Source organism: Pecten maximus, chromosome 6 (genome assembly GCF_902652985.1).
Source record: "Pecten maximus chromosome 6, xPecMax1.1, whole genome shotgun sequence".
NCBI classification, from domain to species: domain Eukaryota; kingdom Metazoa; phylum Mollusca; class Bivalvia; order Pectinida; family Pectinidae; genus Pecten; species Pecten maximus.
Genome location: NC_047020.1, coordinates 9083620 through 9099921, shown reverse-complemented (window position 1 = coordinate 9099921; position 16302 = coordinate 9083620). Strand labels below are relative to the sequence as shown.

General features: G+C 37.1%; 1 protein-coding gene across 1 annotated transcript; it reads right to left on the bottom strand.

Moving 5' to 3' along the window:
* Positions 1 to 5597: 5597 nt before the first annotated feature.
* On the bottom strand, positions 5598 to 15320 carry LOC117328891. The gene is made up of 5 exons (XM_033886493.1): positions 15218 to 15320; positions 11813 to 13062; positions 10160 to 10750; positions 9277 to 10032; positions 5598 to 7603 (listed from the first exon to the last, which is right to left on the bottom strand). Exons 2-5 carry the CDS (start codon positions 12564 to 12566, stop codon positions 6822 to 6824), a joined length of 2883 nt encoding a protein of 960 aa, XP_033742384.1. The 5' UTR covers positions 12567 to 13062; positions 15218 to 15320; the 3' UTR covers positions 5598 to 6821.
* Positions 15321 to 16302: the final 982 nt, after the last annotated feature.

Here is a 16302-nt window from a genome sequence, read left to right as displayed (position 1 = left end):
TTGAGGATTTATTAAATGACAATAATATTTTTTCTGGTAGCCAAATAATGCGCGACCTTTTCAATGAAATGGCACCGGCTGGATCATATTCCACAGTCACAAAATGGCTGGACTCTAGTACATCTCCGATCGGTTATCCTCAGGGGTCAAACATCAAACAACATTACATTTTTCGATAATGATCAGGTGTTATGTAGAAATTGGAGGGTGAGATACGACTCTCGACTTTTTGTCAGTGTAGTTACAACGAAAATTCATATTTTCCCAACAACTTACAAATTACTAAAACATTGTACTTCCATCAACTGTTGAGTTATTAGACGTTTGTGATTTTTACATAAAATTTCTAACGTTCAGTGAAAAACATAATATACCAGTACGATCATGTTACAGTAAGGATCGATACCAGGGCCTATTTTGATGAGCATGTTAAGTTTCTTTATTCAAACTTGACTGATTATACTCGCCTGTCATAGCCTCTGGTTGTGGTTATACGAGAAACACTAAATAAAAATCTTAAATGACTCTCAAATATCCACACGTACACAACTCTGGGTTAGATTAACACAAAGAGTCGCATAGATATCGGAATGCTGTTGCGACTTCCAGTATTAATGGCAGCCATGACTAATGTTAGTCTACGAAACTTAAAATAATCATTGTTAGCTAATCTTACTTTGACTTTAATGCAAACACAAAACCAACCAAATACAGACTGGTAACGTTGTTGTTGATGAGTTCATCTTACTTAACGAACAACATGGAGTATACACTGTAAAACAAAATAGGCAAACAACAGTATAACAGAAGTGATAGATACTTAAGGAATAGAGAGGGTACTTCACCTAATCACTCTTTCAGAACGCTTACCTCTCCAGCTCCCCACTGTCTACAAAAATCGTCAAAACATCTGTGGTCTGCTGTTCGTGGATTATTGGTATAGCATTGCTGTTCGTGTCCGCATTTTCTGGGTTACTCGGTTGACATAAGAAGATATATATACAGTGTATATTTTTGTCGGAGACGCATCAGGTTAACAAAATAGGCAAGAACTCACCGTTTCGGCAAACCGTATTAATTTTTTTTATTATAAAGATTTGGCAAGGTATTATTTAACAGTTTGAATACAACTTAAAAATGGAAAATGTCACCACCAAAAACTGTTTAAAACTCGAAGGGTTCTAACTCAGTAAAACAATATTGCATTCTCTCTACACCCTTGGGATATGTAGCAAGCAGCGCTATCTTGCGGTCGACAGATACAATTTGATCTCACAATATTTCAAAACTGTTTTCTCTTCAATAAAGCGACCGTGACAGCATCACAGTAAATATTTAATGTTTAACTCATTTATGTCTCGACCAACAAATTCTTCTATTTTATTTTGTCGCAACGACGTCATATTTTTAAGAATGTAGAGATGATATGTCTGGTGAGAGATAAACATCAATTGAGCAAACAAATAAAAAGATATTCAGAATTGTATGTAAAACTAATAAATCATCAGAAATTAAAACAGCAAACAACCTAAATGACACTACAAAACGAATATTGTATTAACTGTGCAGGAAATTAGAACCGCTGTTACATGTAAGACATTGATTATTTCAGATTTTCAGTTCATTTAACGAAGATCATAATGAACAAGCATTCTGTGAGTATTACTTAACCAATACATGTCCCCTACCGGCGCCCTCAATGTTAAAACGTTAGCCAAATGTGAGTAAACAAGTTTAGCCAAAACTGAAACATGATCATTTTATGAAAATAAGTTCATTCCAAACAATGTGTAAATTCCACTCTATTGGGTTAATCCACATGGAATACCATCTTCTGTTCAAGGGTGGCCTTAAATGACCTCGCTGATGGTAGGCTGTTAAACTCTTAACAATCAATCTTTCATCAGGAAGATGAAATGTTAGATGGAATTGCAGTATTCATTCAATCCAATGGAGATGCCAGTAGGTTACATCTATTTATTGATTCATTAATACTCGCAATTAAAAAGCATCATCATAATACCATTATTAAGTGAATGGAGAGCCATTACAAAACTTTAATCACAAGAATACAGAGAAAACAGTGAAGTCCATAATATGGCAAACATTTCAAACAAGAGATCCCAGAGGGATCTTGGCGCCCACCATTGAATGATCTTCATAGGTTCCATGTCAGATTGATCTTTTCTCTACTTTTCCCTTCATTTTACTAATCTGTGCAAAATGAGACATCCCTCCAGTACTTTTCAAACAAGGGAATCCTAGCTATATAAGAAATTTGAGATTTAACGACAATGGCTGTTTGTTTGCCAGGTTGTTTTCAGGACAGGCTGGTCCAAAAATGTAATACAAGGGACCAAGGCGAACCTACTTATGAAATTTGAGAAAGATCCATTCAGTACTTTGAGAAATAGAGATAACAAACTTCAAATGTCAAAATCCAAGATGGCTGCCTGTCGGCCATGTTATTTTTAGATTGGTCTCAAAATGCAATATGCAAAACTAGGCACCAAGGGAAACTTACATATGAAATTTGAGAAAGATCCCTTAAATACTTTCTCAGAAATAGTGATAACAAACTTCAATTGTCAAAATCCAAGATGGCTGCCTGTCGGCCATGTTGTTTTCAGATTGGTCTTAAAACGCAATATGCATACATGTAACTAGGCACCAAAGGAAACTTGCACATGAAATTTCAGAAAGATCCATTCAGTACTTTCTCAGAAATAGTGATAACAAACTTCAATTGTCAAAATCCAAGATGGCTGCCTGTCGGCCATGTTGTTTTCTGATTGGTCTCAAAACGCAATATGCATAACGAGGCACCAAAGGAAACCTACATATGAAATTTCAGAAAGATCCATTAAGTACTTTCTCAGAAATAGTGATAACAAACTTAAATTGTCAAAATCCAAGATGGCTGCCTGTCAGCCATGTTGTTTTCTGATTGGTCTCAAAACGCAATATGCATAACTAGGCACCAAGGAAAACTTACATATGAAATTTGAGAAAGATCCCTTAAATCCTTTCTCAGAAATAGTGATAACAAACTTCAATTGTCAAAATCCAAGATGGCTGCCTGTCGGCCATGTTGTTTTAAGATTGGTCTCAAAATGCAATATGCATAACTAGGCACCAAGGGAAACTTACATATGAAATTTCAGAAAGATCCCTTAAAGACTTTCTCAGAAATAGTGATAACTTCAATTGTCAAAATCCAAGATGGCTGCCTGTCAGCCATGTTGTTTTCAGATTGGTCTCAAAACGCAATATGCATAACTAGGCACCAAGGGAAACCTACATATGAAATTTCAGAAAGATCCATTCAGTACTTTCTCAGAAATAGCGATAACAAACTTCAATTGTCAAAATCCAAGATGGCTGCCTGTCGGCCATATTGTTTTCAGATTGGTCTCAAAACGCAATATGCATAACTAGGCACCAAGGGGAACCTTCATATGAAATTTGAGAAAGATCCCTTTGGTACTTTCTCAGAAATAGCGATAACAAACTTCAATTGTCAAAATCCAAGATGGCTGCCTGTCGGCCATTTTGTTTGCCGATTGGTCTCAAAACACAATATGCATAACTAGGCACCAAGTGGAACCTACATATGAAATTTGAGAAAGATCCCGTCAGTACTTTCTCAGAAATAGCGATAACAAGAATTGTTTACGGACGGAGGGACGGACGGACGGACGGACGGACGGAGGGACGGACGGACCACGGACCACGGACGCAGGGCGATTTGAATAGCCCACCATCTGATGATGGTGGGCTAAAAATGAAAATATTTTTTTCATTTTTAACTGTACAAAAGTAATGCCACACACCCAAAGAACATCTATGCAAAGAATCAGCATCCTAATACCATTATTAAGTGAATGGTGTGCCATTATAAAAACTTTAACCGGACGTACGGACGCAGGCAAAACCTATAGTCCCCCGGTTTCACCGGTAGGAGACTAATAAAAACAATGGGTATTGGGCAACAGGCCAAATCCTATAATAGCATTCTCCCTAATGTGAAATAATGAACTATATAGAAAATATTGTACCTTTTATATTGTTCAACAATATAGTTCACAAATATTACTTCAACACGAACTAACAGATGCAGTATAGATAAATGTTAGTTACCTGCCTAACACTGTGTTATGGAAAAAACTCTAGTCGACCTCAATAGAAACGCGATTACGCGTTACAGATGAAAATTAAACTCGGATAGAATGTATAAAACGGGAGGAACCATGACCACTACATTCTCGTTGAGTTGGGTTTTTTTCAAATGACAAAGACTGTATTCTGAAAGTATATAAGTTATAGGTTCTTGCGGCACAAGCTTTCCCTGCTACTAGTATTTTTTCACTTAAACAATTGCTTTCCCGATCAGACAAGCCAATGGGAACATATTTCCAAAACCTAAGCAACCAGTTAACCTCCATATTGTTTATTGTAACTGTCAAATGAAATAACTCATTATATTTATTGCTGTTTAAACTCGAACAAATCAGCGAATACAATGTGCAAAAGGCAACATTAAAATCATACTCGCCATATCGCAATCAAGCTTAAAGAGGGGACGTAACTCTCGTAGATCAGAATGCATTCAAATAAACTTCCACTATCAAACACAGTGGTGTTGTCATTATAAGCATATCGCTACGACCATCAGCTAAAGTGTCTATCACGCAAAGAACAGTTGAGAAAGTAGCTAGTACTTAACATGTATTTACTTTCAGTTGGTCAAAGGACAGAATCAGTAATATATTCATGTATATAAGTGTAAACAATAGAATGTAAATATGAATTCGAGATATGCTAGCATTAATGTAATGAAAAATATATGTACTGACACCAGCTGTCAATACAATCAATAGAAGTATATTTTAAATACGTTATACGTTGCATAATGATATAGATATAACGAAAAATAAAATCAACAAGTAGATAGAATTTTTTTTAAATAGCACTCAGGCAGCGTATACCCGTCATCATGACAGGAAGCGTACATTATAGTCGTAATACATACAGTCATACTAAAGCAATACGTGGTGTCATATGACACCAAACTAATGATATAGCAACAAGGTGTTGATGATTCTTAATGATTCACAATTACACACTCTCAAAAAATAGTCAAATGTGGAATATGACCTGCACCGATATCAAATGTAATCAATCTAATACAACAATAATATGATTAACTCAATGTACACAAACTTTCAACATAATAACACAATGTACAACCTACAAAATAATGACAAATCATACACAATCTTACAACATAATAACACAATGTACACAAACACACAACATAATAGCACAATGTACAACTTTCAACATAATAACACAATGTACACAAACACACAACATAATAACACAATGTACACAAACACACAACATAATAACACAATGTACACAAACACACAACATAATAACACAATGTACACAAACACACAACATAATAGCACAATGTACAACTTTCAACATAATAACACAATGTACACAAACACACAACATAATAACACAATGTACACAAACACACAACATAATAACACAATGTACACAAACACACAACATAATAGCACAATGTACAACTTACAACATAATAGCACAATGTACACAAACTTACAACATAATAACACAATGTACACAAACACACAACATAACAACACAATGTACACAAACTTTCAACATATCGAGTTGAACTGTATGTTGTACAAACTTTTCCTTTTTAGGCATTCAGGTATTACATTTGACCAAGCTATCTCCATCGATGATCAAACATTTAATCAGGTGTACATCTTCCCGTTTCGATATTTAATCTGAGCAAAGTTAAATATATCAATTCAAAAACAGGCACATGGTTAACATATATCATGTTGATATATATCCCAATTACTAAGTTGGCCTGAACATTCAAGTCATTTCGACAGCCTCTTTGACAAGTTTTGACAATTTACAAATAAAGTCAAAGCAAAATCGCAGGTACAGATAAGTAGGTCGAATAAATTACACTGGTACTCCGTATATTATGAAAATAACCATAGAACTGTTACCAAAGCGTTAAAATATTGAGTAGTATTATACGTGTGCAGGGAGCAAAGTAGACAAAAATATACTTTTTTATAGTAATCACATTGGTTAATTATCTGAATATGACCTCAGGTACTTAGCCATATACAGACACAGTGCAATTAGGAAGTGGAATTCATATCTTTATCTTTCAGATCGACAACGTGTAGTGAAAATGATACATTTGTTTGAAAATTAGATATATAATTTGATTATATAACATAGTAGTACAACAGGGCTTCGATCTACGGCACCAAATCATCTTGCCAGAAATATTCCAGGTTGCTACCACTGCAAAAAGTCTTCATGACAATTTGTTGCCTTAAATTGTAAGTTCGAGAACACGTATTCATTAAAGTGCGTCTTAAAAAATATCCCGTAATTTCCCGAATTTGCCCGATTTTTTTTCTAATTTCAATGAATTTTAATAAATGAATATGGATGTTTACTTTCCCCTCTCCCGGATTTATATTTAATAATAGTATCAAAATAGAATCATCTCCATAATGTATTATACAATAGTATCTAAGGCCTACATTCTGACAAATGTATAACATGACACATTCTTTCACAGCATGTACTTTTCAAGAACTTGAAGATTATGTTGCGTTTTAGAGACGTTGTCCTTCTTCTCATATGTATGTATTAGATGTCTGTCCACTTCTCATATGGTTTCCCTTCACAGCCATCTCTTCACTCTTGGAATGTTTCCCGCCGCATTCTTACCCCATAAACACTCCCAATCAGCGGCCTCCCCACTCCTCGTTTCCATATGCCCACGTGTCCAGTTGTAACCTGCAGGATCTGAGGAGGACCGCTATACGCCTTAAATCCTCTGATACAGAAGTCCTGGAGTTCTTGGAAAGGTTCCACCCCGCGTGTGCGATAGATCCCACGTCTACGAGGACAGCGAGGGGGATGAGAATGGCGGAGATAAGAGCGACGCCTTGGAACGAGACCCTCAGAACGGTCATTGGGATGACGTAAAGGTGATGAAGGGCTCGGACAAGCGTACTGATTGTTGAAAAGATGGCGGAATCTACAGCTTGAAGGTTATCGTCGCGCAGCAGTTCTTTTACGTCGATCTCCATTGTCTTCACGCTATCTGTAAACTCCGTTATTGCTGATTTAAATTCATCAGATTTGGTTTTAAGTAAAGTCTGCTTGACTTTGAGAATGTCAGTAGCCTTACTGCCGAGAACGACCTCTGTGATCTTTGACCCGGCCATTGTAGCCCCACCTACTCCTCCAACTGCAGCTCCTGCTATTGTAAGTCCAAGTGACAATCCACCTGTGAATGGCGCTGCGATCACTCCTGCGAGTGCCAGCCCAGCTCCCACTAGACCCGTGGAACCACCCACTATGGTGACAATGTTAACCCCAAATCGTCGGTTTTCCAGCTCGGCAACAATCTGATGACATAACTGTTCTGTCTCTTCACTCACCTGCAGCCAGGTGTTTAGCGATATCCTTAGCTTAGTTAGACACATATCAACCTTTCGTATGGCCAGCAAACCTCTTGCAGCTGTTGGATAAAAACGTTCAAGATTTTATTACACAGTAATTCAAGGATAATATTTTTATTCGTTTAATAGACCCCATATAAGGAAGAGAGTAATGAATCATCCTTGTTGTTGTGTCATTTACCCCAATTTCACTGTTGATGCACATGATGCAAATTCTAAACAATGAGATGCCGTGTGGCGCAGTGGTACAATGCAACACACGCCTCTATCACATTTAGTAAACGACTGGGATTCGATCCCCCGACAGGTAGTAAAACGATATAGAAACAGCTGCCCGACTACGTATTACAGTCGCCCAGCGGAACTAAAAATTCACATATAATGAATTTGTGCGGTAACTTATTCCACACAATGAATGCTTAACAGACTCACCGTATTCACAAATTGCAACTCGTGGTATAAATGAATATCACTCATTTGAATAGTAGATACCAGTAGTCAAACACCAGTAAACTCATGTCCCAGTGGTGAAGGCTTTGTTTTGACAAATATAGAAGGAGATATAGATCAGACAAACCTTTTTCTTTGAGGTAGATAAAAATTCAAACAGTAGTTTGGGAGTGACCTACTTTTGATACATGACACACTGACTCACCTAAGTGAAGGTTCGTCCAAAGAATGAAGTGCTAGTGACAAGTAGTACATGTAGAAGATATAGCCCAAATATTTTTTTTCTTTTATGTAGGTCAAAGGTCAAATGTAGGACAGAACGACCCATTTCGATACTTGAACAAATCTTCACTAAGATGAACATATGCCCCATGTGTAAAGCTCCAATGACAAGTAGGAAATAGAACCCAGACAATTTTTTTCTTTTGTGTGGGTCAATTGTGACGTTCCAGTGACTTGTGGATGCAGGATACAGACCCAGACATGTTTTTCTTTGATGTCAGTCAATGATCGAATAAGGTCAGAGTGACCTACTTTTGATACAGGACACACCATCTTACAATGTATTAAGTTCATGTGACCAGTAGTGTATATGAAGTACGGAAGGAAGGACGGACGAACACAACACACAATTATGGTCCTTGGTTTCAGGTAGGGACTAATGAATAAAGTATACACACATTTAACATACAATCACTTCTACACATTAATATAAACACTTAATGTATTACCCGTATATAGCAATATAACAAGAGACATTGGTTGTAGTCATGTGACAGTTAGTGAACGTTTGCTACATTCAGTAGCACAATCGAGGGTTTTGAAAACAACGAAGAGCATTATAATTTAGAAACACTAAGAACAATACAATTGTTGGACTATTACAGTTTTAAGTACGTTAAAATTATATAATTTTCGTCTTTTTCTAACTCTAACACATTGAAATATTTTATATGAGTTATAACGCTTTACCGGTATTCGATAGAAAACCACACACAAGATTGGTTTTTATCGCTAGGCGAAAATGTTATTCATAGAAAGAAAGGTCTATATTTCACTCATTTGGTACAACAGTTTATTGAGAATTGAAATAATCTAATCAGAATGATAAATTTAATGTAGATAAGGAAACCAATAGATACCAAATAATGACTATATTATAAACGTATTTAATGTTAAATGAAAGTATTGGAATGTGATTCACTTCACGGATTTCGCTGATCTTAGATTGCATTCTTGTAGGCACTAGATATTAGACAAAATTATTCCCACTCTTACTTACCAAAGCTTCTGCTTGCGATATCAAGTCTGATTTGGCCGAGATCCGGAGCTTCCGTTTCTGTGGTCTCGGGCAGCGCCAGTGTACAATTACAATACTGGTACTTAGGAACTACTCGATCATAATGTCCAGCCGAATTCTGGAACAAGGAAATGTAATATCTGCCGCCAGACGGGCATGTCGCTTCGCTACGGCTGTCACAGTTGAACTTAGCAGAGGTTTTCTTCATGACCTTCCAGGTGATGTGTTTCCAGGTAAAATTGTTTATGTCCTGGAAATTATCTCGTCCCAAAACATAGACGGAAGTTGCGAATGCAACACTGGCAAGGTAAACTTCTTCTTTACCTGCGTTCTTCATGTCCAAGATTCTTTGTTTTAGTTCATCCACTGTCAAAGCAGATCCTCCTAACAACAAAGTCAAATCTTTCAAGTCATATTCAAGTTCGGAACGCGTTTCTTCTATGACATCTAAAAGACATTTACGGATAAGTCCGAATTGTTCCTGTGTCCCAAACAACTCCTTGCTGAGGCACCTGTAGAAAGAATGCGAGTCCTGATACACGGGGTCAATAAAGCGACTGGACATGCCCTGGCGTTCGTGCAGCACGCTGTAACTTTCGGAGAACTGGCGTGCGACCAATGGCCTCCGTACCTCAGAAATAAACTCCTCCTCTTGATACTGTAGCGGTAGTCGTCGTTTTAAGGTCGCATGACGATTATCTCTCGCAACATTGATGATACCGGTATGTTGAACATCTCCTGAAACAGAACGGAACGATGTTCTTATAAGCTAACATACACAATGTGAGTATGATAAAGGGGTTACAAAATAGATAGCATGTGATTAACCTTATTTATGACCAAAGTAAACAACGTGATTATTTACCATACGTCTCCACGAAGAGAGGGATTGGTGACAGGACCTGGCAATTACATCCTTTAATGGGGACTACCCTGTCGAACTTTCGGCTTCGCACATCATAGAACAATGTGATGTAATAACGACACCCAAGAGAGTGGATAGAATCGGCCTCGTTTTGAGATCTAACAGGATGATAGGGGCGCCACTGGTACTGAACCCCGTCGCTCCCATCTGTCTGCGTGAAGATGTAAATAGAAACGCGTAACCAATCCGCAAGTGCCTGAATAATGCGCCCCTGTTCATGTTCGTTCATACTCATTAGTGAGGGCATCCCGTCCTCCTGCTCAACTGTACCAGCTGAAATTTTCGATCGGATACATTCATATTCTTCCTCCGTTCCAAAGACCTCTTTGCTAATGCATCGAAACAACGTGGAATCGTAGGCTTCAATCTTCTCCAATTCCCGTCCTTCTGAACGAAGACGTTTTAGGATATTTCGAATGTTAGAGGGCGGGTCAGTGAATGGATTCCTCCTCGCCTTAGCTGGCCTTTCCCATCCTGTGTTATCATGATGCGACAAGTGCTGATGTTCCTCGCAACAAGGTGTCTTCCTGGCTGCAACAAAATAGGCATCCGAATGTTAAGAGTAACAGGCTTAAACAACAAGCGATATCGGAAGCATCTTGGCTCCCACCATTGAGGGTCTTTTATTTTTTCATATCTTTATCTTATACTGACAATACACTAATGGTTATTAGTTCTTCAATCTCAATATTGGACATAATGACATAGTGGAAATATTTATTGATTTATAATAAGTTGTTATAGATACCTGTTAATCAGCCATTTTGTATTTTGGTTTAAAACTTAACTATGCACAACTAGGGAAAAGGGAATATATACACGTGAAATTTAAGACAGATCCTTCCAGGGTTCTGATGAAACAGTGGTAAAAATCTTCGTTAGTCAGAATCCAAAATCGCTTCTTTTTCACCATTTTCTTTTCCGGTCAGTATCAAAAGTGTCATATTCTCTACTAGGGACCAAACGGAACCTTTATATGAAACTTGAGATAGATCTATTAAGTACTTTCTGAGAACTAGCCTAACAAAATTCAAATATCGACTCAGACTGGCCGCCTGTTGGCCATTGTTTTCCGATCAGTCTTAAATTTAACTATTCACAACTGGAGACCAAGGAAAACTGATACACAAAACATTAAGAAAGATACATGGGATACTTAGAAATATCGATAAGAAGGACGTCGAACAGAAGACAGGAAGAAAGGAAGAAGGACCAAAGACCACGGACAAAGGTCGAACTGATGAAACCCATTGATGGTAGACTCAGGGCGTTCAAATTATATCGCATGGGATAGTTCTTAAAGAATGGAAGTTTACATTCAATGAGAAATAAGCAAACATACGCTTTAATCCTAGTAGAATGTAAAATTGATACATTAAATATGTGCAAAAATTGCCTAATATAACGTTCAAAACACATATGTACAAAGCAGATATTTGGGTTAGCAAGAATGCAATGCAACTTTTCAAAATATATCTGAATGATATATTTCAAAAGCATGGCTACATGATATAACATAATTTCACGACATATTGCATGTTACATGTAACCATATGACAATAGGCGAATGTTCACATGTTTTACATTACTTACCTAAAATATCACCTCCAATGCTGGCTATCTGTTCCATAATGGTCGACAGGTTTCCAGGAACCTTTGGTGCTGCCTCTTTCAGATTGTGACCACCCCGATCAAATGTCAGGTCGATGGAGTACATATCGGTAAGATTAGCACACTTCAATGCAACAAAGGAATCCATTGGCTGCACGTTCTGGAGCATATTTCTGATTGGTGGATAGATTTCCCAGGTATTGGCACCATTTATGAATCTTTGAACATATACATGAACATTTAGAAGGCTTGCAGCAGCGTATATCTCTGTTTTTGTTGGTTTGCTTCCTTCACATTTCATTTTCGAAATATGCTCCTTCAGGACGTCCTCTTTCTCCGACTCTTTGTCTGTCACAATAGTTGCAAAGACACTGATGCTATCCTCCTCTTCCTGCAATGCACAGATAAGATTTTTCACTCGTTTCCAATGGTCACATACACCATACATTTCCCGACTTAGACAATGGTAAAATGTGTCATTATCTGCGTTAGGCTTCCACTCATTAGCATCCGAAAATATTCCTTCGTCCACAAGAGTAGGGGACATAAACAACTTGTTCGCAAACTTATTGCCGTAGCAACGCCTCGGTATGTCTGGACCTGGATTTGTGGTTTCTTCCGAACTTTGATTAATAATTGCATTTGAACTTCGGCTGTATACACATTCCGTGTTTTGATTTGTCCGAGCAGTTTGTCGGTGAAGATTCAGGTTCTTCTGGTAGTTTTTTGAATCCATGAAAAATGGTCTTGTCCCTTGTCAACACAATTAATATTCTGAAATTCTGTTTTGTCTGTGACGTCACTCTACCAATGATAGGGACAAACAACCTCCACTGCAGCCTCGGTGTGACCAATCCGTCCCCGCCGACGTCACATACCAATGCCTCAATAGGGCGTCCGATAAGTTCACATGCAGCATATATATCACGTGCAGTAGGAGGTGTAGTTCCAGATTTGCTTTTCTCCACATCATCTAAAAACGCTTGTTGCGTGGATTTCGTGTCTGGGTCAATGTTGGGTGATCGATTTAGAAACAGTTGGAAGTAATGGATGTTCTCTGGTTCCTTTTGAAAATCACATATTCTTTCCCTACATTTCGAATGGTGTTTTGCATTCTCATACAGCGTAATAGACATAATTCTGTAAAAGTCATCCTCTCCATCATCAACGTCTTTTGCCTCGAGTCCTTTCTCTTCCAATTTCTGGAACAACGCTGAACCCAAATCCATTTTCTGAAAAAGTCGATACAGTCAACCTTCGTTATCTTAAGCTATAATAACTCGAAGACCCTGCTTAACTCGAAGTAAAATTTCAGTCACGACAGTAAACATTTGAAATATACTCGGCTACAACGAATACTCGGGATAACTAGGTTGTTTACATAACCCAACTGATTTTTCTTTAGAGGTTCGACTGCACGTTGAGTATTCACCACACTCCTGGCAATTTTAATGATCAATTATTTTGAAACAGGCAACTATTTCTTCCAATAGACTTCTAGTAATTATAATCACGGGCGTCATTTTGAAACTGTTCTTTATAAAATATTATGTTTCAAGATCAAAGATTGGCAAGATTATTCAATGGAACACACGTGTTAGAAGTTGTTGTATTAACTATACATTTAAACTTTAGTACAAAGGTCCTGACTACAACATGAAATTAGCATGCTCTCAAATAAAAGCCATTGTGATATTAGTAAATAAAACGAATTCAACGGTTCATTTTTCATGTTTATATGGACAGCATTAAAAACATGAATATTTTAGTGACAAAACATCATATTTAACTAGGGACTGTTTTTGTGAACAAAAAGATGTCTCACCTTCTCCCTTACTGGTCATATTTTCATTTATTCATTTTTTTTTTTTTTTCTTCACTCAATTGAACTTTGACCTTTAGGTCAATGCCACAATGCACTTTGTCATTGGGATGATAACGGTAATGCAACAACTTTCATAAACGTTTCTTTAACGGTCTAAATAATATTGCCAAATATCAAATTAAAAAAAAAATGTGCACTCTGACTTTGACCTAAGAGTTATTTCAAAATGTCCCTACGGTAGTGCAATGCGCATTAGCTTCAGGTAATGTATGTATAATGCTAGTTTCATCAAGTTACCTTCAATGGTTAAGAAGATATGACCTGGACAAAATTCTCACTTACTTGACCTTTGACCTTGAGGTCAAGGTCACGATGATCCAATAATATAGCACTGTACTTCGTCAGTGGGTGATTAAGGTATATACATATGTAGTATTAAGATATATCTAATGGTTATCGCACACACACGAATTATTCAAAAATGCACTTGTTCGACTACGAGGTCAAGGTCACAGTGACATAACGGTAGTGCACTGTACATCGGCTTTATGTGATACAAGCATGAACAGTTCAGATGTTATGGCCCGCACACGAAATCTTTCAGAGGTAGAAGAATAGGTACTAATACAATATGTCTCCCTAATAAGGGTTATTTGAACTCATGGATGAAAACAAAGGGTGCATTGTTTGCTCGATACCATGACAATGCAGTGTAAATGTAAATATAGACGTATAGGGAGAGAGTTTAGCAAGGATTTCATGCGTGAATTGTAACTGGTGATGTGTGAGGAAATGTGGCTGACAGAAACATAATCATTAGAATGAAAACTGTCTCCATATCACCGACATCTGTGGTATGGTTATATTGTTTGACTACCAAGATAGTGTTTGTGGTGGAAAAGTAGATAAGATACATTGACAAAACACATATATTATACAAATCTGAATTAACTGTTGAAGCCCGCGGTCGATAACCACAAATCACTTTATGTATCATCTATTCAAAGTAAAAGAGACATAACATGATCAGTCAGTAGTAGCAGAGAGCAAATAAAATACCTTTACGGAACTTCTACAAATGAATGATAATCAATGATTTTGTTATCTATTTTATCTTATTAATATGTCACTATCTACATTTTCTATAGCTAAAACGAAAGTAGATTGCTAACAAAATGTCAGACGTGACATTACTTTTAGATAGGACTTGTCATATTCGTAGGCTCCATTTTTTCTATCATCTACGTGTACTCAAAGCATATACCAACCGAATTAACAAAACAAAAGCAAAACAAACCACCAAGGTCACACGTACGACGATCAGTCATATCAACATATGTACCTAGTTCGTGCATCTTACTGCTTAATATTCGGGTTGATTTTCTGTGTTTTCAATAAACACGTAGAAAGTTAACGACGGTGATATGAGATCAAAAGCCACACTTTAGCTAAAAAAACGTTTGTTATTACGGCACTAGCTGGTGTTACGTGTTAACTGAACATACATATGATCAGCTGATGATTGGCATGTGTGTTTTATGGGACCACAACGCTATACTTACCTATATATTACAGATTCTCACTTCACATTCCCAAACATATGTTATCCTTCGTCGTACGGTAAGGGTGTGCAGCCAAACAGAACTGGTATCAATGAGCTGTGAATTACTTCCGCATCTATTTTTATTGACTAATATATTATGAGCGTTATCTCCCTTTACACGAGACAGACACTGAGCAGTTCTACTTATGTACATTATCACGGACTCAATATGTAGCTCTGATAATTTGATAAAATGTATTTTGAAAATACATTTTACGGGAACAATGGAATTGTTCACGACCAATTTGACCAAAACCACGTGTTATTTGATGTAGGTTAAACAAAATACCAAAAGGTCCCAGGGGCCTGTGATATGGCCTACTTAGTGTTGCCCATCATCGGTGTACCACAGTGTATAATTTTTCATTCAAATAACTATCAAAACAATGACGTTAGTTGCCAAAGGATTTCTATTCTCAAGAGTATATGATTTGCTTCAAATTATGAGCTCAGATATGTAGGTAAACACTACACTATGAAAATGTTCAAATTTTGAGCACATTTTTGGTTATTAAAATAGTTTACGGAAGTGGTAACTATCTTCCAGTTCTTGTACACAAAAAAAAATGTTCTGTAATTTTTTGACATATTATGTTGAGTAATGGTAAAAAATTTCAGAAAAATGAGGAACCGGTAAATTTGTCATCTAAACGTCAAAATGCGGGAAAGTCTATAAAGCACGATAATTTCAGTTTGAAGCAGATTTTGAGCTCAATTATATAGCTAGATGTAAAATAATTGAGTATGCCGTACTGAACACAGACGTTCTCGGCTTTATATACCCTGTGAAACATGTACAGTCAGCCTCGATGAACAAAAACCTCGTTCCCATTGATCCTAATCCTGGAACACACAGACAAGTGTAGCAGAAGGGTACAGTTATTCGAGCTCTGAATCGACATTGACAAACAAATTAGTTTTTACAGTTAAGGCTATTTTCGCTTTCTACTTGTACCACTTTGATTCCCTAGGTAGAGCGGTAGTGTTAGTAATGCTTAATATACGGGTGATGACGTAGAATGGTAGTCTTAGTAATGCTCAATA